The 24,678-nt window shown below is 45.1% G+C and overlaps 1 protein-coding gene across 2 annotated transcripts in view; it reads right to left on the bottom strand.

The window, feature by feature from the left end:
* Nucleotides 1-24,678, bottom strand: part of CDH13 (cadherin 13) — a 1,038,962-nt gene that overhangs the window by 569,582 nt on the left and 444,702 nt on the right. For both annotated transcript variants that reach the window (XM_045441270.1, XM_045441271.1), the window contains exon 4: nt 14,626-14,742. In XM_045441270.1, the coding sequence (XP_045297226.1) occupies nt 14,626-14,742 (117 nt within the window). The remainder of the gene's footprint in view (nt 1-14,625; nt 14,743-24,678) is intronic.

The following is a 24,678-nucleotide window of genomic DNA, read 5'->3' as shown; positions in this document are numbered from 1 at the left end:
TATTTATTCATTCAACACATACTTATTGAAAGACTAGTCTGTATAAGACATGCTAGATGTTGAGGCTAAAATGGGAACAACACAAGCAAACAACCAGGGCAGAAATTAAGCTCTCCAAATTAGCCTGTTTGGATTTTGTAAGTTTCTCTCTTCAAACAAAACAGGGGTTACCCAGGTGGGATCTTGCACTGATATATTCCCACTTCCTGGAGTTTTCACCCTTGTCTTTCCTGTTCAAAGGATGGATTGGTCCTGTGATGTGTTCTGACCCTGGGAGGGCACATGGGGGCCATCAGCTGAACCCTTAGGGTTGGAACCACCCTCTAAGAATGCTGCTAAGACCAGCAAAAAAATATGGGACAAGGTCAGTCTCAGCTGAATGATCCTAGAGATCATGGACACCTGACATTAATCATGGCGTGCTTTGCTGAGACTCCTAAGGTCCTGGGAAGTTTCCAGACTGGGCTCAGGTTTTCCCCAGGACCATGAAGGTTCAGAAGACCCAGTGTAAGCAAAAGGGCAACAGAATGAGGGGCAGATTAGGACTTCTGCCGCCTTTTAACTTTGGACAAATAATTTTCCATCTTATCTCTAAAGTGAAGGGTTTGGGCCATCTCCAGAGTTCCTGCCAACTCTAATGGTCTATGATCTCTCTGAATTGAGAGAGGGAGAAGATCAAAATATCAATAAACACAAACATAACCAGAGAGCAGCAAGAGCCTCAAGGTGGATTTCTCTGACTCAGCAAGGACACTTAGGAAGGACTAGGGGACACTTCAAACACTTAGTGTTTCATCAGGGATGTCAAATGAAGGTGGATATGCGTACTGTCTGCTCAACAACTGTACATCAGTGGGTCAGAATGCTTTATTGTTTACCGTGTAGCAAATCTTCCTGTATCTGGGAAAAGTGTGGTGCTAAGGGTCTTTGGTAACACGGCCTGATATCATGAGGATCAGCACAGGTGGAGAACCAGTGACCTCCTCCAGTTCTCGACGGTGAAGGCAACAGGTTCTAATGTGATCCAAAAACGTTCCACAGGCCCCTGCTATTGTTGATATTGATGGCCATCACTACCAAGTAGGACAGAAACTGGATATATTTTTCTTTAGGAACAACAGAAAAAGAAATATGCCTCTCACCTTACTCCCACAAGTCATTGTAGAGTCGGAACAATGGGTTTAAATTTCAGCTTCCATATAACCCACTTAGGCAAACGTCTGGCAGAATTTACTAAAACTGACCCAATAACCCCATGGTTAGATATATACCAACAGAAATGTGGACGTGTGTTCACTTAAAGGCATGCATGAGGGTAGTATCACAGTACTATTTGTAATGGTCCCGAACTGGAAATGATCCAAGTTCCTCTCAACAGCAGAAATGAGAGCGTGCGGTGTATTTAGAAAACGTGATACTATACATCTGTGATTCTACAAATGTGCCTAACAATTTAGATGGATCTCACCAGTGTGATGCTGAGCAAAAAATACAAAAAGCTGACACAAAACACATGCTGTATGATTCTGTTCATATTATGTACCAAATGGTGAAAGTAGCTCATGGTGATAGAGGGGAAGGGCTGGTTACACTGGGGGGATGTGGAGTGAGTGCTTGGAAGGTGACGTGAAGGGGGCTCTGGGGGCTGATAATGTTCCATTTTGTGGTTGGAGTGCTGACGTCATGGGTGCATTCTGTCTGTAACAGAATCATGGTACTGGAGACTCATGATCTTGTACTTCCGTGTCTATATGTCATACTTCAGTAAAGACTTTTAAAAATCCCAGCTTCAGCACTCTGAGGCATCAGAGAAGTCATTGAGTTTCCTCCTCTGTAAAGGCCATGGAAACACCTCCTTTGCATGGACTTAGTATCGAACCACACAGAGCGTGGAGCCCAGCAGCACCCTTCTGATAGAGGGCAATTCTCAGCGGAGAATCTCAGAGAGAGGGCAGCACAAATGAGGCTATTTGTAATGATGGGAAAGAGAAGGAGAGTGAGAATGATGGTGGAGCCACAGGTGGAACTGGAAGGCTTCCAGTGTATTCCATACATTCCCAAGCATGCATGGCACATATATATCCTATTAGCCGTATTTTTAATCCTCAGCAGGGCTGAGGATATATTGTCCCAGATGATAGCTGCACAGCATGATGAGAACAAAGATGTTCTAGACCTGAGGAGTGTGAGGATGGGTGGGGAGGAGAAGCTGGTGTTGTCAGATGGAAGCAGGGCCACAGAGGAGACGGACAGAGAATGCATCAGAGCAGGGACACCGTGGATTCAAGCCTATCTCAGGTAGGAGTGAGTCAGGGGGTTGTTTCCTGAGATAGGCTGTTACATCAGCTCTTGACTGTTGGTTTCAAGTTTCATATAAGGTAACCATTGATTTGATGCACACGCATGCACACACACACACACACATGTACACACACATATATACATACACACACGCTTGCATGTATACCTGTCTAGGCAAAGATTTGTGAATGGTGGTAATCATAGCAATATGACTTACAACTAGGAGATGTTCAAGGGAAACCACTAAATGCCATGCACTGGGGATGGTCTAAGAGGTTTTTAACCATGTTGTCTAATGGACTCCTTTTGTAAATCATGTGGCATCTTTCCCCAGATAATACTTCAAGTGCAAAACCAAAAATCCTTTGGATTACCAAGGGAACTGATCTATCCACAGCCCCCCTCAGGATCTGTGGACCCTGCATTAAGAACCTCGGGCATTTAACAATGGCTGAACCAATGGCACACCACATCACACAGCATTTCAAAATGCCATTGAAGGGGTGCCTGGGTGGCTCATTTGGTTAAGTGTCCAATTTCAGCTCCGGTCATGATCTCACGGTTTGTGGGTTTGAGCCCTGCATGGGGCTTTGTGCTGAAGTGCAGATGCTGCTTGGGTTTCTCTTTCTCTGTCCCTCTCCCACTTGTACTCTCTCTTTCTCTCTCAAAATAAACTTAAAAAAAAAGAAGAAGACACAAAATGCCATTGAAGAAGGACCTTTGAGGACATGAAAGACGTTTCTGAGATGTTGGAAAGTGGAGTGGAGTGGAAAGTCAGGGAGTACAGGATGGCCCTGTGTGGGTATTGCACGTTTAGGACAGAGCTTTTCGAATTGGGAGGACCAGCAGAACTGGGGTGTGCGTGCTAGAATGGTTAACTCCAAGGTTAACTCCCCACTCCGGACCCAGGGAAGCCACAGTCTGATGGGACGGGGCCTGGGCAGCTGTGCTTTGACAGATTTGTAGGCACTTTAAAGACTGAGGGCCAGCAGTGATTATCTCAAACTATGGGGAAGGTGGCGGTGGGACCTGGGAGATGCTTATATCGTTACTGTTAAATATATGTTTTTTTCTTTAAAGTTTTTGATGAACATCTATTATTCTTATAATAAGAAAAAAATTATGAAAAAAACCCCAGATTTACTCCATGGCATGTTAGCAATGATTTCCAGATGCAAATAACAAAATAAAAGCACCACTTGTGAGGAATTTTAAGTTGTCAAATAAACGAACTAAAAATTGAGCAACATAGAGCCTGTGGATTGTGTATACTAATGCATAGCCAACATCAGCATTTAAAGAAGAAATTACTAAGAAGGAACGTATTTAGAATGAATTCGAGGCTAGAAGGCCAACAGTGAACACAGCTGTTGTGCATTTCTGAGCTGGCAGAAAAAAAAAAAAAAAAGAAAAAAAAAGATTTCAAATCCAGAACCAGGAATAACTAAACTGAAATCACAAGGCACAGATCAGGCAGGATTTGTGTTCACACCTGGGGACACATAGGGAAGGAGCTTCTGAGAGTCTGGTGGCCCACGAGCCTTGCGGGTACAAAATGAACCTACTCCCTAGAAGCCCAGCTCCACACGTAGCATCTAGCCTGTCCGTCCACCTGTGTATAATGTGCGGGTAGATCTATCTCCTCTGGGAGAACTTCCCCCTTGCTTCACGGAAGGAAAGCACAGCAGCCCTGGTAAAGAGTGAACTTGAGGGAGGAGGGATAAAACAGGCCCCTTAGTTTTATGAAAAGTCTACTGACCCACAGTTAAACCCTCCGTGCAGGTGACTTCTTCAGCATCCTATGGAGGCACGATGTTCCCAGCTAAGAGGGGTCTTCCTTTTCCTCTACCTCCTTCCCTCCCCACCCAACACTCACCAAGGCTGCCCAGCGCTTGCCTCGGTATCTTCTCTCCGGTCTCCCTGCCACTTCCAGGCCCAGGTGCCATGCACCGCCCACCTGGGCCGCTGTTACAGCCGCCATCCGTGCGCGCACACACACACACACACACACACACACACACACACACCTCGCTTCTGGTTTTCTCAGCCTCCAGGTGTGACCCACCACAAGCTGATTTATCATCCTAAAAGGCCAATCTGGTCATGTCATTCCTCGATTTATAACTGATATCTGCAGAATAAGGCGTGAACTCGCTGGAGTTGGAGTTGTGTTTACGGTTCTTCATTGTCCAGCCCCTAATTCTTCCTCTAAATTTATTTGTCAGGGGCCCTTGTTGACCCAGCTCCATTCAATGATTCTTCGCTCTCCAGGTACTGGATGCTCTCTCTGGGTTCTAGATGTTGCACCTATGATCTTGTCACTGCCTGGAGAACTCTTTCTGGCCCAACTTCGCCTTGCCTGCTGGTATGCGACACGAGGGGAGTTCTCTTGGGAGCTGCGTCCTCTGCCTTCTCAGGTTCTCCACATGTCCACTGCTCCCTGTCACCGTCTCATCTGCATGTTTACAGCTCTGTGTCTCCTCCAGTTGTGTGTTCCATGAGAGGGGAATCCATGGGCAGCAGCCAGCACAGTGCCTGGCACAGAGTAGTCACTTGATAAACATTTCTGAATGAATGGCTAAGTGAATGAATGAATGCACGAGCCTCAATTTTTCAGCTTAGGAGGAATACTTGCCTTCCCCAAAGGCCTAAGCTGGGTCTGTTCTTCATCTACTGATCCGAAACACCAGCATCTCCAATGAAACACCCACAGGCGGGACCATTTAAACTTGCTCCAGAGGGCGTTTGTGTCCAAGACCTTCCCCATTCCTGCTATTGGAGGCAGGACCAGCCCCACACTGAAGTCTCTCCATTAGGACCCCATTGGGAAGCTAGGGCGAGCTCCAAGTTAGAAAAGGAAATAAAGGTGAGTTCTTCGTCCATCCCCTCCCCCTTTTCAGAAAACCATGGATTGGCCTGTTTCTGTTGCCATCCAGCTCTGCCTCAAAACCTGGGACTGCAAGTTTGACCACAAAAGGGCCAGTCCATTCCCCGCAGCGCCTTGGGCCCTGCTCCTTCGCCGCCCTTATCCACTGAGCCATGGCCTCGTCGCTGAGAAAAAGGAGCAGTGATATCTCTTAATTACACCAAAGTTAGCCTTTTCTGCTTTCATTTTTGTTCCTTGTGGTTCCTTTGAACAGGGTTGTTAGCAACATACCAACAACAACAAAAAGAGTGTGCTCTGAAGCCAGACGGTGGCTTTCCTTGCCGGGTGAAGAAAGCAGTTTTCTGCTTGTCAACACGTGGTCTTGTTAAACCAAGACATGACCTCCGGCCTTGACTCAGTGCACAAACATGCACATCAAATAACTGTGAGGTTAACCTCATTTCTCCGCACTTCACAGAGGATGTTATCTCTCCCTTCCTCATTTTCCAGGTAGAACTGGGACAACTGTCACAGAATTTGTCAGCCTCAGGGAACTGACTTGGTTTTTTTGTGCACAGGAGGAGAAGTGGGGCAAAGCTGAAAGGGTGCTGGTTCAAGGTCTGCTTCTCCTTTCCACCAGTGATATGGTGTTAGACAAGGTTCTTAATGGGTTGCAAGGGGCAGAATTATCCAGAATGACCCCTCGTGCTCACCCTGGACAAGAAACAGGTAACTTCAGGGCTAAATGGGTAGATGGGGAAGCCACCTCTCCAAGCTGGAGGTTCCACAAGTACAGATCCCCATTGGGCCAGGGCATTCGCTGGCCCATCCAGTGTCACATTCCATAGGTCCCAAGGTTAGCGGTAAGTTGGAGCTAGCTCCTACTTCTTGGTCAAAGTCAGTTGTTAAATATTTAAGAAGTTTGAACATTGGTAGCTTGAAATTGGTCACTGTGGGAAGACTTACGCCAAAGAAAGTGGCAAACGTTACTAATTAGGGCTTTCCTCACACCCAAGAGCTGGTTAACCAGCATATCACTGTCCAAGGCGTCTGGCTTTGAGCGTCTGGAATCTTAGATAACCTCTATAAATCTGGGTACCTGTGCTCAGGCACCCCAAGAATTTGACTGTCTGTCCACTGACAAGGTTATAGTCAAGGTAGCTTAAGAAGGGAGAGTGATGTCAGCAGAGGGCCTCATCTGGCAAAGCTGGACAATGTTCAGCTCGGCCCAGGCCTTGGCATAGCTCTCTGCAGGATGATGGAGAAAGGGGAGCAGTGATTCTCACCTTTGGCTGACCCCTGGCTTCTACGTGTTCTCTTTCTCCAATAAAGCCTATTCCTTAGCCCACACCATGTGCTGCTTTGAAATCTATCCAGACCCCCCAGTGCATGGCAGGTGGTAAGGCAGAAGGAACCCAGCTTGCACAACACCTCAGTTTGTACCACAAGGAAACCGTCTTGCATGATGCACTAGCCTCGATTCCTCAGTACAATAGGGATAGAACACTGGTCTCTGAGAGTATGTGCAAGAGTCAGATGGCGATTCACATGAGCATGTTATGCAAACAGCAGAGACCCAGGGGGACTCAACATTCACACATTATGGTACAGAGATCGTTGATGGGTACTCAAGACTCCTAGATTCCGGTATTCGTGCTACAGCTCTTTAAATGAGTCACCTTGGGCAAGTTGTCTCCTTTCTCTGATGTCAGTTTCCCCATCTGAGAAATGGGTGTAGCACTTTGTGGGGTTGTTGTAAGAACAAGGCAGGGCACCCAGGTTTGGCTTAGATGCTGACATTCATTAGATGTTGAAGATTCTAGTTGGATTTGAAAATCTTCAACTCTCCTGCCTCCAGGGTGCTAATTCAAGCTGAAATGCCAGATCCTTTAATGTTCACGAATAATTAAATATAAATTCAGTCTGAGGCCAAATGTACATAACAATAAAGCCTTGGGAATCTTTCACATTGAGAACTGAAGGGGTGATAAACCCAGGACTAAAAATATTGCTTCCTCCATAGGCTCGGATGCCTTTATTTGCTGGATGTATATCACGGAGGGCATTTTTGCATATATATGTATTTGGCAAACAACCAAAACAACTCAATTATGTTTTATCATTAATTAAACTTTGCAGAAAGAGGGCAACACTTGTTAATGGCGAATATATATTTTTACTAGACTTAGTTGAAATAAGTTAAAATTAACTCTGTTCAGTTGTGAATAAAGTTAGTTTTGAGGTTCTTTATTTAAGTGGGTTTAAAATACTGTACGTCTGAGCAAATATGGAAATACAAGCACTTTCTTTCTTCTCTCTCTCTCTCCTTCTCTTTCCCCTCCCCACACCCCCAACCCCCACACACAATCCATCAACATCCAATCTATCACAATCTGCCAAAGATACAGATTTGACCTGACATAATGGTTGACTACCAACCAATTTATCTGGTATCCTCACTGCCATTGTGGAAAATTAAAATTTGCTAGAAATATCCAGACTGATCATATAACGCTCTATTAATTCCATTCTAACAACAAACCGGGCTGTGATCACTTTAATCAGGAACCAGTGAATGCCTTATCCAACCAGGCATAGACCTAACTAGAATTCAAGTCAAAGAATATTTGAGTCCTACTTTGTGTTAGGCAGTGGATTGTATCGCTACACTTGATGAATTATAGTTAACAGAAAGATAAGAAAAATACAAAAGAAACTATATTGCTCTCTCGAATGTGTTCTGTGTGAGCAAGGAGGTATAAACAATGTGTAAAGGAGGTCAAACAAAAAAACCCAAGGAAGAGACTGCATCAGAAACAGGCGTTAGCCCAGCAGTGATCAATAGAAATATAATGTGAGCCACACAAATAATTTTAAATTCTCTGGTAGCCACATTAAAAAAAAAGTAAAAAGAAACAAATGAGATTAATTTTAAGCATACCAAGATATCCAAAATGTTTTGATTTCAACATGACAAGAATATAAGGATTATTAATGAGATATTTTTCATGCTTTGTGTGTGGGGGTAATATGCTTGTGAAAACCTGTTTATATTACACTTACATATCAATTTAGATATTATATTTTCATGAAAAGTATTTGACCTGTACTTAGACTAAAATTTACAGTTGAAAAAGGAGATTTCTCATGCCAATACTGAATCAAATAGTAGTTTTTAATTTTGAGTTAAAATTCATTAAAATTAGATAAAATTTAAAACTCCAGTTCCTCAGTTGCATTGGCCACATATCAAGTGTTCAATAACCACATGTGGTTGGTTAGAGGCTACCATACTGGACAGTGTGGACAGAATTTTCTGCAAGGATGTAAATGTTCCACTGGACAGCGAAGCCTTGAATGTAAATGCGTCAGCCCCCAGAGAGTGTGGATGAAGGGGCTGTGTCCCAGGAAGAGGAAAGAGTTCTAAGTCATGGAAATAGTAAAGGCATATGTATGAGTGGTGTTGCTGCATGTAGAAATAAATTATGCTATTCATCTCTGCAAGAAGTTTTGAATATTGAGTTTCTGGACATCTTGGATCTTTTATATTCAAATTTCTCTCTTTTTTTCATGTTTATTTATTTTTGAGAGAGAGAGAGAGAGACAGTGTAGGAGCAGGGGAGGGACAAAGAGAAGGAAACATAGAATCTGAAGCAGGCTCCAGGCTCTGAGCTGTCAGCACAGAGCCTGATGTGGGGCATGAACCTGTGAAACGGGAGATCATGACCTGAGCCAAAGTTGGAGGTTTGACTGACTGAGACACCCAGGCACCCCCAAATTTCTCTCCTATACACTAGCCAGTGGTAAATTTTAGTTATTGAGTAAAACTCCTGGTTCTTTTTAAGAGGAGAAATTAGGGGCGCCTGGGTAGCTCAGTGAGTTAAGTGTCAGACTCTTAATTTCGGCTCAGGTCATGATCTCACAGTGAGTGAATTCGAGCCCTGTGTAGGGATCTGCGCTGACGGCATGGAGCTTGCTTGGGATTCTCTCTCTCTCCCTCTCTCTCTCTGTGCCTCTGACACCCCCATCACTCTCTCAAAACAAATAAATAAATGTATAAAAAATTTTTTTAAAAAGAGAAATTAAACTGCTGTAAATTTCTGAGAGGAGGCATGTAGTCAGACTTGAATAAAAACTGTGAAACAGTAGATTTGAAAAGGGGTGGAGGGCTGATGGTGACGATACAGGACGAGTCAGGCAATGGGACAGGGCTAAGTCTATGTTTTTAGTAGGAGGGTGAGATCGAGCAGTGCTGGGGATCTAGGACCAGATTTGTGGCCCCACAGCCTGGCACCCATGTGTTCTCAAAGTGATGCAAATGGCTATTACGTGGAGTAAAACAAATTCAGTCCTGAGCCACCGGTTCCTTGGCACCTGTTTGCAAAGCTGGGCATAAATGGGAGGTACAGACTACGTGCATGTGGGGAGATCCTTACTAGACGGTATGCCCAGAACTCTGAGCAATATTTAGGAACTGCCATAAATTACCCTTGTGGATGATGTGCATTCATGACACAATCAAAGCAGAGTCCTGGTTGAGTGGTTTTCATGATTTGCTCTAATGATCTATGTTGATTCCCTTTACGAAAAGCACACGGTCCAATTACATATTTCTCCTGTCCTGGGTTAAAGATGTCCTTCTAAAGGCCCATTCTACCAATTTATAGGGGATATAAAAAAAGGATTTTCAGTAAAATGTACTTTCATTGGTTTTGATGAAAAGGGTTTGTGATGAAACTAGAATCTCTAATAAGCATTTCATAAATGACTTGTCTTTCAAACTTAATATAAAACAGAATAAAATACGTCTCCCAAAGACCTCCTTGCTGCCCCACAGATTTAAAGTCTCCTGCTCTCAATCAATCAGGCCCAGGAACTCAAAAATCTCCAAAGAGGCAATCAAATATTTATCAGTGAAAGTTGGTAAAACTAAGAAATTATTTATGGCTCAAATTTTGAAATAGTCACACTTTGAAGGGGGAGGGAAAAAGCACCTGGTGGCAGCTATGCATTTCTCTTTAGGGCACACACTCCCAGATCTAGAACTCAAAAACGGGAAGGAAGTCACAGGTTTGAGGGAGTATATTCGCAACTGGGTATTTAAGCCATTTTTCAGAAACACTGAGGGAGATGATGTTAAAGCTGTTTCCAAATTCCAATAAGTTAGCCACTTACCGACTAATTAATTATTTGGCAGGTAAATAATGCATCAAACCAAAACTTTGTCTAGCCCCCAGGGCTACCTGCAAAGCCTTTCTGTCAATACACAATTCTGCATGGCACAGCCTCAACTGAGAAAAATCTCCCCCAGAGAGTGGATTCACGGCAGCACCTTGCTTTTGATGTCTTTACCCTGAAGTGTGTGAGTCTCCTTTCTTTAATAGGCATTTATGATAAAATACGACACACACACAAAAAAAAAAAGAAGAAAAGAAATAGGTACTTAGTCTCCATCCATCCTCTTGAAGTGAAAGACAAAAAATTATTTTTGAGTCAACACACCAATTCTTGTGTTTTATGATAATGTTGTATTTAGTTAAGCTTAATTTTCCTCCAACATTGTATTAGGAAATTTCCAAACAGAGGAAACGCTGAAAGAAATTTTCAGTGATCGACCTTATGCCCACCACCCAATTCTACCATTAACATTTTACTAAATTTGTTTTATCATATATCTATCCAATTACCCAGCCCTCTATCCATCCTACTTTTTTTCTTTGGTGCACTTCAAATTCAAATAATTAAATTTAATTTTAATGTTTTTTTTTTTATTTTTTTTTAACGTTTATTTATTTTTGAGACAAAGACAGAGCATGCATGGGGGAGGGTCAGAAAGAGAGGGCGACACAGAATCGGAAGCAGGCTCCAGGCTCTGAGCCATCAGCCCAGAGCCCGACGCGGGGCTCGAACTCACGGACCGCGAGATCACGACCTGAGCTGAAGTCGGGCGCTTAACCGACTGAGCCACCCCCAGGCCCCCTTAATGTTGTTTTAAAGAGAGTAACTGTCAGCAAAGATATTTCATCCCATGTAAGAGAATTCTCAGATTGCACTTAGCGGGTTAAGAGCACAGACTGAAACCTCAAAGGGTTGGCTTGGAATTTGTTTCTGCTACTCACTGACTGTGTGACCTGGGACAGGTGACCGTCTCCCTCTGACTCTGCTCACTCTCACCCTGCACACTAGAGGATGACCCTCATGGGGTTGCTTGTATGAGAATTGAAGGTGATGGGTGAAACGTGCTTATACTTCACAGCATTGGACAAATAATGTGTTTGTGATGATTTTTTTCTACTCCTCTATAATCCTGTGAGATTAAGGATCCTGTCTATTGCCTTTTGTCCTTAGATCCCCAGCCCCTAGCACGGTGCTTTGTAAATGCAGATGCAGAATGTGTGCTTAGTGGTGCGGATCGGGTTGAATTTCAGAGATCTGCCCACCGGACATGCAGCGGGTAGGTATTCATGGAGAGAGGCAAGCACAATGCTCTCCAAAGGCATGAGACAGAAAAAAGTTCAGAAAATGAGGTGGGAGCAGAAGATGAGCCAGGGAAAATGTGGCCTGCAAACAAACACATTTGTATCAAGTTTGGTGATGGAATGGAGTCCATCCGTGCCCTGTCCCCTTCCTTGGACCTCACCTTTTCAGGGCACACCAGCAGGGTTGCAACTGTCTCCCCCAGGCCTCAGAAAGCTGTCATGCTGGCACCCAGAACACAGGGAAGGCTGGATGTGCTGGAGAGTTTGTGCCTTTGTGAAAGATCCTCAACCAAAGACAGATGGGGTTGGTCTGTAAATACCCCAGCTTTCTCCCCCGTGGAATGTGCTTTCCACCATTCCCTAGCATGTCCCCTGGGGATTACATTGCAGTCACCTACAGTGGTAGTTGCCTTGATAAAGAGACCTTTCAGTTGGCTGTTTTCCTTCCCTGGATCACTTCCATTCCCCCCACTCCCCTCCCTTACCAGTATTCTCTTCACCTCCTACCTAAACTAGTTGCATTTGAATTCTTGTCTCAGGGTCAGCTTCTGGGGGAAACCAAAGTGAGGCCAGCGTCCTTATGCGTTCATAACCACAGTCTCTTCTTCATATGGCATTCTACACTCGTCTGATGTGCGATATTTATGCAGTTAGAGTTGCCTGACTCCGAGAGTTTGAGTGGGCGAGGAGGATGCGTCTCCCTTCTCCCCACCTCCCCAGAACTCTCTGCAGATACCTATACACTGTCTCAGAGCTCAGCAGAGCATCCCTTGTTAGCTCCTGGTGTGGGGCTGATGACGGTGAGGCATAAGACATGAAGAAAAGGGTAAGGTGAATGGATACAACCAAGCATGCACGGAGGGAAAAAGTTCCTTTAAGGGTATAAAGAGCATGGAGAAACCAGCAGCTGTTGCACGGCCGTCCAGGTGGTGCTGATATTGTTGGTCCATCGCTACTCTGGAAGGAGGCCTGGTGTAGCTCAGGGGTTCTCAACCCTGGCTGCACATCAGAATCGCCTGGGATTTAAAAGAAAACTGCTGATGCGTGGTCCCCACTTCCTGACCAATTGAATGGATCTTGGGAGGCGGAGCCTGGCGTGTGTCTCTTAACTTCTCTAGGCAACTCTGATGCACAGTGAGGGCTGAGACCACCAGACTTACGTAAACGTCTAAAGAGCAAGGATGCAACTGGTGTCTCTGAAATGGTTTGGGGGCAGAGCCTTGCAGCCTTGAGGAATCTGGTCCTTGGTGAGTGCCACTCTTGGCTTCAGGGACACTGACACAAGGGCCATCGCAGTGGTTAGGGCTGTCCACAGGGCAGGGCTCCTAAACCCCACCATCGCCCACTTGGAACAGCTCTGCCCCCCTTTGTCCCATGTCCCGGACCCTTGGCAAGGCTTTGCTTAAAGAAAGGCATCTTTGGCACAGTGGTGGCTTCAAATCTCAAATATGGTGATTACCAGGACACTGGATTATTGATGCCTCTAATTTCCAACAGAAATAGATTTCGGTCCAAATTACCTTCACTTCTGGTCCAGGTCACCATATAACACCCCCTTTGGCAGATCTTTCTGTGCCCACTGCTCGTAACCACTCTGCTCCCACAAATCATTCCCTATGAGGCAGCCAGAGGGTCTTTCAGTGTGCGCACACACACGCACACACACACACACACCCCAGGGAGAACCTCCAGTAGTCTCTTGCTGTGTATACAATGAAATTCCCACTTGCCATGGTGTCTGAAGCCACTGTGACAGTCCAGATTCTCTGACTTTAGCTCTTTCCACTCTCTTCCCCACTCACATTGCAGCCATCCAGATGTTTTGCTCCTCAAATACGCCTCGTTCCTTTCCACCTCTAGACCTTTGCATGTGCAGTGCCCTCTGCTAAGAGTGCGGCTTCCCCAGATCTTGCTGCGGCTACCCTTTTCTCACCCCTCCGGTCTCCATTCAAACACCATGGTCTCGGACCAGCCTTCCCGGCCATGTACGTGAACACTGCTGTTCCTCTACTCCCTGGCCTTGCCATTTACTCTCTTCCTGAAGAGCTGTTTCCGCTCCTCACAGAATTTATTATCCTCTGCAATTTTCTTGTTTGTTTATTTCCTCATTGAAATATAGCCTCCCCACTATAATAAAGCTCTATCACACTAGGGGCTTCTCTGCTGTTCACGCCAATATTCACCCAGTCCCAATCTTGAAGTCTGGCATATAACAAGTGCTCCTTATTTATGTAATGAATGAGTAAATAGTTCAATAGCATCCAGCCATTAAGGTCATTCACTGAACTAACCACCACTGTTCAAATTCCAGGATGACCCAAAAATATGAACTGGTTTACGTTTGATTCTCCATGTTGACTTTCCTACAGGGAGAGAATGTGTTGATGAAGCAACACCAGTATTTCTGCCCATTTAACAATGAACATTTCTTCCTGGAAAAGTTACTCCCCTGATTCACGCGACAGTGTTTTCTGGGTCTGGTTAGTATAATTTAGTTCTTTTGATCTTAGTATGATCTTAGTTCTTTTTAGAAAGCTGACCCAGGGTGCCACTGGACTTACACATTTGAAAATTAGGATCTAAATTAGGCCACATATCATACTGCTATACTGGTATGGTATGGTATGGCATGTATAGGATAGAATCTGGCTGGTTGCCTGGACATTATCTTAAAAGCAATGAATCTATTAACCAGTGACGTCTTCCTGACACAACTTTAGCATGCTTGTATGACACATAGCTCTCCAAAGCATGATATTCAGAGGTATTATTATTGATGTTTTTATAAATTCCATTTTTTGTTTGTTTGATGGCTTTTGTCATTCTTTTATTGGCAAAACCATCTGGTTTCCTGTCATAGAGGAATAGAGGCCAACTTCAGGAGGCCACCAAGATGGTCACAGTCAGCTTGCCCTGTGTATGCTTTCCTCCTTATTAAAATCTGCCTTTGTCACGTCATTTGTATTTTGTATGACTTACCTTGCCAACATCTCTTGGGAAAGGCTGTCTCTGATTCTCTGGAATTAAAATGGGAGATACCACAATGGACCTCTTTTGTCTTGGGACAGGAGAAGTTCTTGCAAATTTAAATATATCCTAAAAGAGAAAAAACCCAAAATCAATCGACTAAATAGCCCCCCGGAAAGGATGTATCACTCTGCTTTGAGATATGGTTCCTTTGTTGCGAAAGCATAGGGCTGTTTGGACATTGTTAATTTTATTCTATCAAACCTCATTAGCGTTAGCAAGTACATCGTTAGAATCATACTAAAGCTGACATCGTGATTCACAATGACTACCATTAAGCTCTTTAATCCCATCTTCTGAATCGTTCTATTCACAATGCCAGTCTTGATTTATACATCCTTCAGTGCTGGGATATTCCCGTTCTTAATCTGCCAAGTGAGGAGATTATGTACCTGGTCACGAACCCCCAGAACCCACTGAATATAAAAGCTACTGGCCTCATGGCCAACTGCAAGGTGTTTGCACTCATAAATGCATAAGGAAGAAGGGGTAATTGCTAAATTCCACACTACGCCAGGCATTATGGAGACTCCTAGTCCATATTTTGTCAAGGAATATTTGTTAATATTAGTGGGCCAACTGTTGGAATGCACCACCCATGCACTACGCCCCCAACTTCAATGACTGGAACAACACTGTCAGGATTTCCGCCCTATCTGTAATTTAACTATCAATGACATACATGTGTGCAAACTAGGAAACGCTGTGTCATAATTTTAAATAAAGACCGGTGTTGCTTTTCATAAGAAGTAGGAAACACATGAAAATAAACACGCTGGAGACAAAAATGAGGGTATTCAGCTTGAACTGGAATCTCAGGGGGGAAATCAGCTCCTCTTTCTAAAAGGAAAATAAGCAAGGGGGTAGTGGGGCATTAAAGCGTTGTTAGCACCAAGCTGAGACCTTCCCCTTGATCTGATCAGAGGACTGAAAGTGGAACATCATTTTCAGTATATAAACCAATCTCATTCAATGCCAGTACTAGCTGAAGTTATGTTATATATCATCCAAATCGTCTCGAACTTTGGATGACAAGTTCCTACCAAAAGGCGGCAAATGGTATTTAAATACCATCATTGATCCACACTCCACAAAACGATGTGTATATTTGCGTGTGTGTGTGTGTGTGTGTGTGTGTGTGGTGTGTGTGTATGTAGTTTTAAAGAAAAATCTATCTAAGAAAAGTCAAACAGGAAACAAGATCAGCTAAGGCTAAGAAAGCTTCTATGATCTTTCTCTAGATTTTGGTGGCAGTGTAATCTGATGGTTCTCTTGTGGAACACAACCGGGCAATACTTATTTATCAGGAATCTTATACATGTTCATACCCCTTCACTCAGTGATATCACTCCTAGGAATACATTCAAATGCTAAATTCAAAAGGAGAATAAAGCTATATGCAGGCAAGTGTTCACCAGACATTATTTATAAAGGGTAAACATGGCGAACAACTTAGACATTCAACTGCAAGACAAGGTTGAATTTGGGTCCACTAGCAAGAGACGACACTCTTAGATGGTTACCAGTAATGTAGGAGCAAAGACCATGTTCTAACCTCTAATACCACATTTGACTGTGCTCATAATCACTACCATAGACTACGTACAATCTCTTAAGTGTGCATTAGGCAACATGCTGGGCACTTTACATGTGTTCACTCTAATATTTGCAATTAATATCTCTAGTAAATCTTGGTCTTCCTCAAACAATGAGGAATATTAAGTTTATTGAGGTGGCGGGGCTTGTTCAATTTACCTAGCTAGTAGAGGGAATATCTAGGATAAAATGTGTAGGGAAACACAGAATGCAATATTGGGCATCTTCTCTTCTTATACAAACATGGAAGAATGATATTTAAAATCTCAATGCATGAGTGCAAATAAAACTGTTTGGTCTCTGGGAAGACAAAATAATTAATATTCAGGTAAAGACAGAAAACCAGAGTGTGTATATGTAATGGAGAAAAAGTAAGAGGGGTTAAAACAACAACAAATCCACCCACCCAACCAACTACCACCAACAAAATAACCCGGCCTAACCAAGCAAAAGACAGGCTAGAAAAAGAGAAAATGAAATAGACAATAATAAGACAATGAAAAACACAGTGGATTATATTCACAGAACACTGACATATAACATCTGGGAAGATTCTGCTGGTTTACTAGGAAGTACCAAAAGAATAGAAAATATGTAAAATACGTACAACATATGAATCTCATTTACAATAAAAAGAATCTTGAGGTTCAGATGAGAGAATGTCTCAGAAAGCCCTCTTAAAAGATTTAAAGTCCTATGCAAATATAAAGAATAGGTGATTTGGCTCTGTGACACAGCAAACGTAGGCTTTAGTTCATTATGAGAATATATGTGAAAATGTGTCTAAAGTAATGAAAAAGCACACTGTGTCGTCAATAACAAACTTTCCATTGTTTGTAATAAAGGCCTTATTTGAGTTTGCAGGTCTGTGAATGGGTGATATTTTCGTTCTCATGAGTACTTAGGAGGTCAGGCCCCTGAGTCCCCATTCCCACATCCGGTGTCCTTCTAGCTTATTATTAGCAAGTCAAGCCTAAAGTGGCCAGTCCATTTCCCCAACTCTCAAAGCAGCCCAGAGCTTAGCAACAAGCACAGCTATGTCAGCCCTTGGGTCAAAAATGCCTAAGAAAAGAAGCAGGAAGCTCTGAGCTCAAGATGGCAAAGTGCACGTAGAAGGGAACAGGGTAGAAGGTGGGAATGACTGATTTTAGAGATGTCTCCATGTGCACCGGAGTCCTCCATGGTGGGCGTGTTAAGGAATTGCTGGGGCCAGGACATATTATGTCACCCAACTTTTCGCCTTACGATGGCGGAGAACTCAACAAATACTTGTTGTCCATGACCGAGCTTTTATGTCAATAGGTCCGCTTTTGTCCTTGTGATATATGTGTATATCTAACTGTATTTGTTGACAAATGTCTACATGTATACTTGCTTGCATGTCTAACTTTGATCAGGTCTGTGCTAAATGGTTTGTTGGTATGCTTTGAAGCCATGTGTTTCTGTGTGACAGGGACCATGTAGGAGCCATACATCTGATGTGACTGACAATCATACACTTTATGCATATCTAGACAGATGTGTTGTATAAAAATGTTTATGCCTAACTGTGCGTGTTTGTATCTGTCAGTCCCTCATGTGAAGCCTTTGAATGCACCAGGCTGTGGTTGTAACCTCAAGGAAAGAAAACAGAAACAGTGGGGATAAAAAAATGCGACCAACCTAAGAGCTGTTTACAGAAGGAGAAGAGATAGGGTGTGGGGAAGAATGGAACATCAGGGCAAAGGGGAAGCTGTCTGATGATCGCATGATGTCTTTTTTTTTTAATATTTATTTATTTTTGGAAGACAGAGAGATAGAGTGAGAGTGGGGGAGGGGCAGAGAGAGAGGGAGACACAGAATCTGAAACAGGCTGCAGACTCCAAGCTGTCAGCACAGAACCCAGCACGGGGCTCGAACCCATGAAGCGGGGGATCATGACCTGGGCCAAAGTCGGATGCCTAAGCGACCGAGCCACCCAGGCGCCCAAAGACCTCATGACTTCTGATGTTGCCACTGCCAAGATAGTGGGCAAAGAGAAAAACAAAAAGACAAAAACGGCAGTTCTGGGTACAGGTGTTGCATACTGTAGACAGGTAGACTTGAGGGGCTGTTGGATATCCCACAGAGATTTCTAGAGGGGGTATCACGAATTGTATTCGGGAGGGAGCAATGAATGAGGGAGAGAGTTATCACAATCAACCACAAACAAGGGTAGCCGGAAGGAAAGGGAAGGAAAGGCAGAGCTGACATCATCCACACTATGTCCAGAGGGAAGAGGCAGGAACTCAACCATTCACTGGGTTTCTGAAAAGGCCAGCAAAAGCCATAGAAAGATTAGGTGCAAAAAGGGAAAACCCAGAAGAAGGATGAAGAGATAAGAATGTCAAAAAGGAAGGGGGACATGACCGTATCACCCAATGCAAACATCCCCTCCAACAACCCAAAAGCCATAAGGAGGCTGTCGGGCTTGACAATGAACAGGTATTGATTTTAGGAAGAGCAGCTTACCAGTGTGTTAGGGTCGAATTCAGGAATCAATGAGAAGTGAGGGCTTTGGTGCGGAAGGAAAGGAGAGCCTCGGGAAGGAAAGAAGGGACTTGGGAAGAAGTCTGTCAGTTCAAGGGGAGACCAGGAAGTGTGCTGGGCACGAGGAGGAAAGGGCTAGCGGAAGGAAGTCATAAGCATGGCTGCAGATGAGTGCAGAGGACAAGTGATGGGGGCAGGTGCCCCAACGAGGTGGGAAGGAGGGGATCAGCAGCAGTGAGCCCAAGAGAGGAGGATGGAAACTGCTTTCCTTGAGGACAGAGAGAGGTTGAAGGGGAATTTCTCATCTGTGAAGGAAGGTAATCTGCCCGTGCTCCTGATTATCAGAATGAAATGAGAAATTGTGTGGAGAAGCAGTCTGTGCTCTGCAAAGAACAGCACAAAAGTGAAGGATGGGTCTTATTAATACCAGGACAGGGATGTGAGGAAATGAAGACAAGCCACTCAGTCCCTTTTACGAGTGAGTAATTCAGCTGAGGGTGGCCTAAGGCCAGATCTTAACGCAGACACACACGGACACATAACCGTCTCTAGATTTCCAGACCCGTCAGACCCAGGCACACTAACATCAAAATCGGCGTCAAACACAAACACTCACACGTGCACGTGTACACACCCACAGACTCACACATGCTCATGAATAGATAACCATGCAACAGCCACACATGACAAGCCTAAACCCAAGGACACACACAACACACACAATACACCTTCCTGCTTGAAACCGAGATGGTTTCCTCAGCTACAGGTGCACATGCACAGGCGTGTGCCTCTCATGGGGGCTTCCCTACAACCCTGAACTGGCTGGACAACGATCCCCAGCACCTTTGAGCCTGGAACAGAAGGAGGGCTGCAGCAGCCTCAACAAATTTCACTTCAGTCAAAGGGCAGAGCTGTGTCCTCGGGGAGACGTGATCTTGCAGGACTTTATTATAGGAGAATTGCACCCCTTCCCAGAATGTCTCTCCTCTCCTGCGGGCTCACCAGAGCCTTCGCCTTCCTTCTGTAGGGTGTTTGGGTTTACAATCCCATTTGCTTTCCTCCCTTCTTCTCAATCTCAGGAGAAATTGGCAGTGTCTTAGAAGCAAGGTTCACGGTCCCTGGGGGTGTCATGTCACACAGTAAAAAGAGCATGCTGGAAATAAGGGGGAGACCCCTGCAGCTGTGGACAGGGGAGGGGTTGGGGGGGCAGGGAATGAGGAAGGAAGAAAGAAACGAGGACCGTGACAAGGGCAGGAAGAGTGGATTCGTATTCGTTCATTTATTCATTTCTTCAGAAACTATACGTGGAGCCCTTCCTCTCTGCCAGTAGTAATTCTAAGCATCTGGGAAATGCAGCATACAAGAGACAAGCCTCTGTCCTCATGGAGCTCAGATTCTAGAGCAGGAAGACAGACAAACAGAACGATGGCCCAGAAGCACAAACAAGTGGGAGGGGGGATAGTGAATGTGTGCAGGGCGCGTGGATGCTGACGTTTTAGACAGAGGGTCCAGGGGAAGGGCCCACAGGTGGCAATGAAGGATGAAGGAGGAGGGAGCCATGTGGGCACAGGGAGGAGGGACTGCCAGGCTGAGGGAGCACACCTGGCTTGTTGAGCTGCGGGGAGGCCACCTGTTTGGCAGGAGCACCTGAGGGGACTGGGAGGAGACCAGTCAGGGACCCAGTAAAGGGAATTCAGATACTGGCATGACAAGCAAGTCTTGGGGGGGAGTGCGGTTTAAGCTGAGAAATGACAGGAGCCCACTTACAATTAAAAAAAAAAAACCAGACATGTTATGTGGAGAACAGATTTACAGAGAGAAACATGACGATGCTTCTTTGTTGTGTTTCTTCCTTTTTCCAGCTCTGCCTTCACAGGGCACACCGGTCCCTCTGTAAATGCTGGTCTGAGTGATTTGGGGAAAGGCAGAGCTGGCGTCCCTCTGCCCTTACTTCCTGCAGCATCTTTAAGGTGTTTTTGAGGTAGAATTTAAGGGCTAGCAAATTCACCTGTTTTTAAGTATGCATTGCAGTGGTTTTCAGGAAATGTACAGAGTTGGGCGGTCATCACCACCATCTAATTTTAGAACTTTTCCATTACCCTCAGCCCGGCCACAGGCTGCCACGAATCTACTTTCTGTATGCACGCATTTGCCTTCTTGGGATGTTTCAGAAACGAGAGCCACAATGTTTTCCACAGTGTTTTTGTGGACTTGCCTCCATGGCGTGAGGGTTGTGAAGGAGGGAGGGATGTAGCCGATACCCAGTGACTGGTAAGGGACCTGCTCCCCTCTCCCCAAGTGGGCCCACATGCAGGGGTCACCCAGAGTCCCTGCTGGTCCCACAATGGCTGAGACTCCCGTTCCTCTCACCCCCCACCCCCCAACAGGTGCAGATGCCTCCTCACACCGGGATCCTGTCACAAGCTTTATTACCACAGATCCCACCCGTGACACCCATTAAGGCAAGATGCCCAGAGTTGATAACTACAAGGTCCAAGTGCTACAGGAGTGGAGGACAGAAAGCTTTTCCCAGATGGGGCTCCAGAGCTGGAACCCCACTCCAGGTTTTGGTTGTCATTGTCCCCACCCACACCCAGCTGAGGTCACCCCAAGAAAGCAGTGAGGTTTGACAGGAATCACCCTGTTCCCTGTACGCAGAACACACGGCCACAAGGGAGCTTGGACCTGTCTAGCCATGAGGATCTTCATGAGCCGACCCTCACATGAGCCGGCAGTGACTGGAGAACTGCTGTCTGCCTTTCCTTCTCTCCCCGCTGCTGTATTTGCATCAGGAAATAATGAGAGGGAAAAACAGTACAAACTTAATAAAAAAGCCACAAGCTTCTTCCCTTGTTCTCTCTACTACTATTGTTAACTTCTGGGCAAAACTGTGTGCTCAGAGGAGAGATTTCAATAAGGCAAAGCCTTACAGAAGCAGCATCCTCTCTGGAGAGGCAGGGAGTTAGGAGAGGGCAGTGCCAGGTGAGACTCAAACAGTCAACCTGGCCCTGTTGTGGACAGTCTTGTAGATCAAGGTGGGAAGGTCACATGTTCTTCCCAGACGGTGGGGAGCCTGGTTGATGCAGTGGTGTGATGCTTTGGGGTTTGAATACCACGTACAGGTTAAAGAATCCTGAAGATCATTCCTTTGGAGAGTTTGAAGCTTGCATTCCAAACTCTAGTCTCAAGGTCACAGAGCCTGTTTCTTCCAATTCTTTCTAATCCAAAGATTTACTTGGCATCCTTGTCCTGGACTCACCAAATCTGCTATAGCAAATACTGACATTAATGGAGTAGGAGTGTACCAGGCACCGCGCTAGGCACACTGTAACAGTATCCCATTTAACCCACCCAACAACTCACAGGTAGAATTGCCATGCCTGTTCTCCTGAGGCTCAAAGGTGTAAGAGACTCACCCAAAGTCAAAGCTGTTAAGCGAGGTGAAGGAACCCTGACATCTGTGACTCCAGGGCCCCCTGCTCTAATCTAAGCCTGATGCTTTTTGTCTCCACAGGCCACAGCTGGTGACCACCTTTGCAGGGAGGTCCACGTCCGCAGAACAGAGTTCCTTGGCCCTGTTTACTCAAGTGTGCTTGGAGAATCACAACTCTACTTGTGCAGAGGATAGAGAGCAAATCTCAATCAGCCTTTGGCTAAAAGGATCAGCTACCTATACTGCAGGGGGACAGCTTAATTGTCTGCAAATTTCTGCAAATGAATGGAGCTGAAGAAATCAATCTCCAATTTATTCCATTCTTGCAGCTGATCTCCTTGTGCTGAAAGTTGCCAGGAGGAGGGTCTGTGCTTCTCCGCTCACATTTTGTATGCAATCAAATGTGTGGTTCAGCCAGCATTGCTGGACCTGGGGCGAGACTTAAAATTTGCTTTATTAACTCCTGGGGCTGAAGTTTGCCTACTTAAGGAAGAAACAATCAACAAACATCAAACTTTCAGCAGCAAATTTAGGAGGTTTGAGAGCCAAGATACTGATGAGAGCTTGCTTCATTTCCAACTATCTATTTCCCGAATATTCTGGAGGCCAAATGTCAGCTGTGCTGTCATCTGCTGTAGGTTCACTGCACAGAGTTTTGATGACAATCAAATGGGGTGATGTGGAAATTGCCCATTCGTCCTGCAGAGATCACCCCACGGTATGGCAGCAGGCATTACATGAAGGAAGAGTGGGGTTGAAGGGGAAGATGATGGCTGGCAGATCCATAGGGTGGGATGAAGCCAGTCTGCTCCTGTGAATTATGCCACACATGCTTTTCAAGGGTTGCTGGTATGCAGATGGGAGAGATGGATATAAGCCACTGTCTCCTAGAGTCTCCATGCCCCACACGCTTTTCTAGAAGTGATCTCCAGTGATATCAGAAACAATGTCTCCCAGGATGAAAGTCACCTATCCGAGACTTTGGGGATGGCCAATCTAACAAGTAACCTTCCAATGGAAGGACCGATATCAGAGCCTCTGAATGATTAGCACCTAAGATGGAATAAATGCCCCAGTGTAATGAATATGACAATTATTTCCATTGCTATGTGTAGTTAGGGCAGAAAAGAAATGGCTTTGCTCAAAGAAGTCAACGGAGACAAGAAGGTTTCATCAGAAGGGTTTGTAATTTGAATGGTGCTTCCAAAGTTCTGTCTAGCAGCCAGGAAAATCTTTTAAAATCTCCCCCTTCCCCTTACTAATTCAATATTTGCTTCCTCTTGTCAAAGGATGGAGCCTCCAATGCCGCTGAGGCCTGGAGGGGGCAGCACGTTTGGCTCTGGATGACATCTCTGACCTTAGGTGCCCTCACTGTCTTCCTGGCTCTGCTTCTGCTGCACAAGCCCTATCGGGATCCACAGGTAAAAGCTTACCTAAGGGCTCTTCACCTAGCAATGCCCCCCTCCCCGCCCCTCTACTTGACTCTCTTCTACTCTCAGCTTAAGAACCACATCCCCAGTCTCTTTGCTGCAGGGACTGCCTACTGTTCACCCTTCATCCAGAGCCCCTGTCTCAGCTTCTCTTTTTATTATTATTTTTAAATATTTATTTATTTTTGAGAGAGAGAGAGAGAGAGAGAGAGCATGAACAGGGGAAGGGCAGAGAGAGAGGGACACAGAGAACCCAAAGCAGGTTCCATGCTGTCAGCACAGAGCCCAATGCCAGGCTCGAAACCAACGAACTGTGACATCATGACTTGAGCCGAAGTCGAATGAATGCTCAACCGACTGAGTGACCCAGGCATCCAAAGATCCTGTGTCTCCACTTCTGCTCACACATTTCACTCAGCAGCATCGGTCTGTCAATCAATGTGCGTCTGCCACACAAGGCCCCTGGCCCCAGAAGGGCAGGCACTGTGTCACCCTAGTTTGCTATTGTGTCCCCCTGTACCTAGCACAAGACCGGGCATATAGCAGGTGTTCAAAAGGTATTTTTAAAATAGTTTTAAATGAAATAATAAATACATACATGCATACATACATAAAGGGTTATTATAAGAATTAGGACAATCTAGGTAATGAGCTTAGCACAGTGTCTGGTTCAGAGTATTTTCTCCGCAATTGTGTCTAATAAGTAAATGAGCAGGATGTCCGTGACTCTTCTTATTTCCTCTTCACCATGGAAATCTGTTCTATAACAACAATATTACTGCCACACTCAGTTTGGACTTTTTCTTCTAGAATTCTCATGGCTTTCTGAAGTAACTGAATCTATAGAAATTTTTGAGGGGCATCTGGGTGGCTCAGTTGGTTGAGCGTCCGACTTCGGCTCAGGTCATAATCTCATGGTTTGTGAATTTGAGCCCCACGTCGGGCTCTGCGCTGGCAGCTCAGAGCCTGGAGCCTGCTTTGGATGCTGTGTCTCCCGATCTCTCTGTCCCTCCTCTGCTTACACTCTGTCTCTTTCTC

This window comes from Leopardus geoffroyi, chromosome E2, assembly GCF_018350155.1.
Source record: "Leopardus geoffroyi isolate Oge1 chromosome E2, O.geoffroyi_Oge1_pat1.0, whole genome shotgun sequence".
Classification (NCBI taxonomy): Eukaryota; Metazoa; Chordata; class Mammalia; order Carnivora; family Felidae; genus Leopardus; species Leopardus geoffroyi.
Note: the sequence above shows the minus strand (reverse complement) of the source record. Positions and strands in the feature narration are given on the sequence as shown.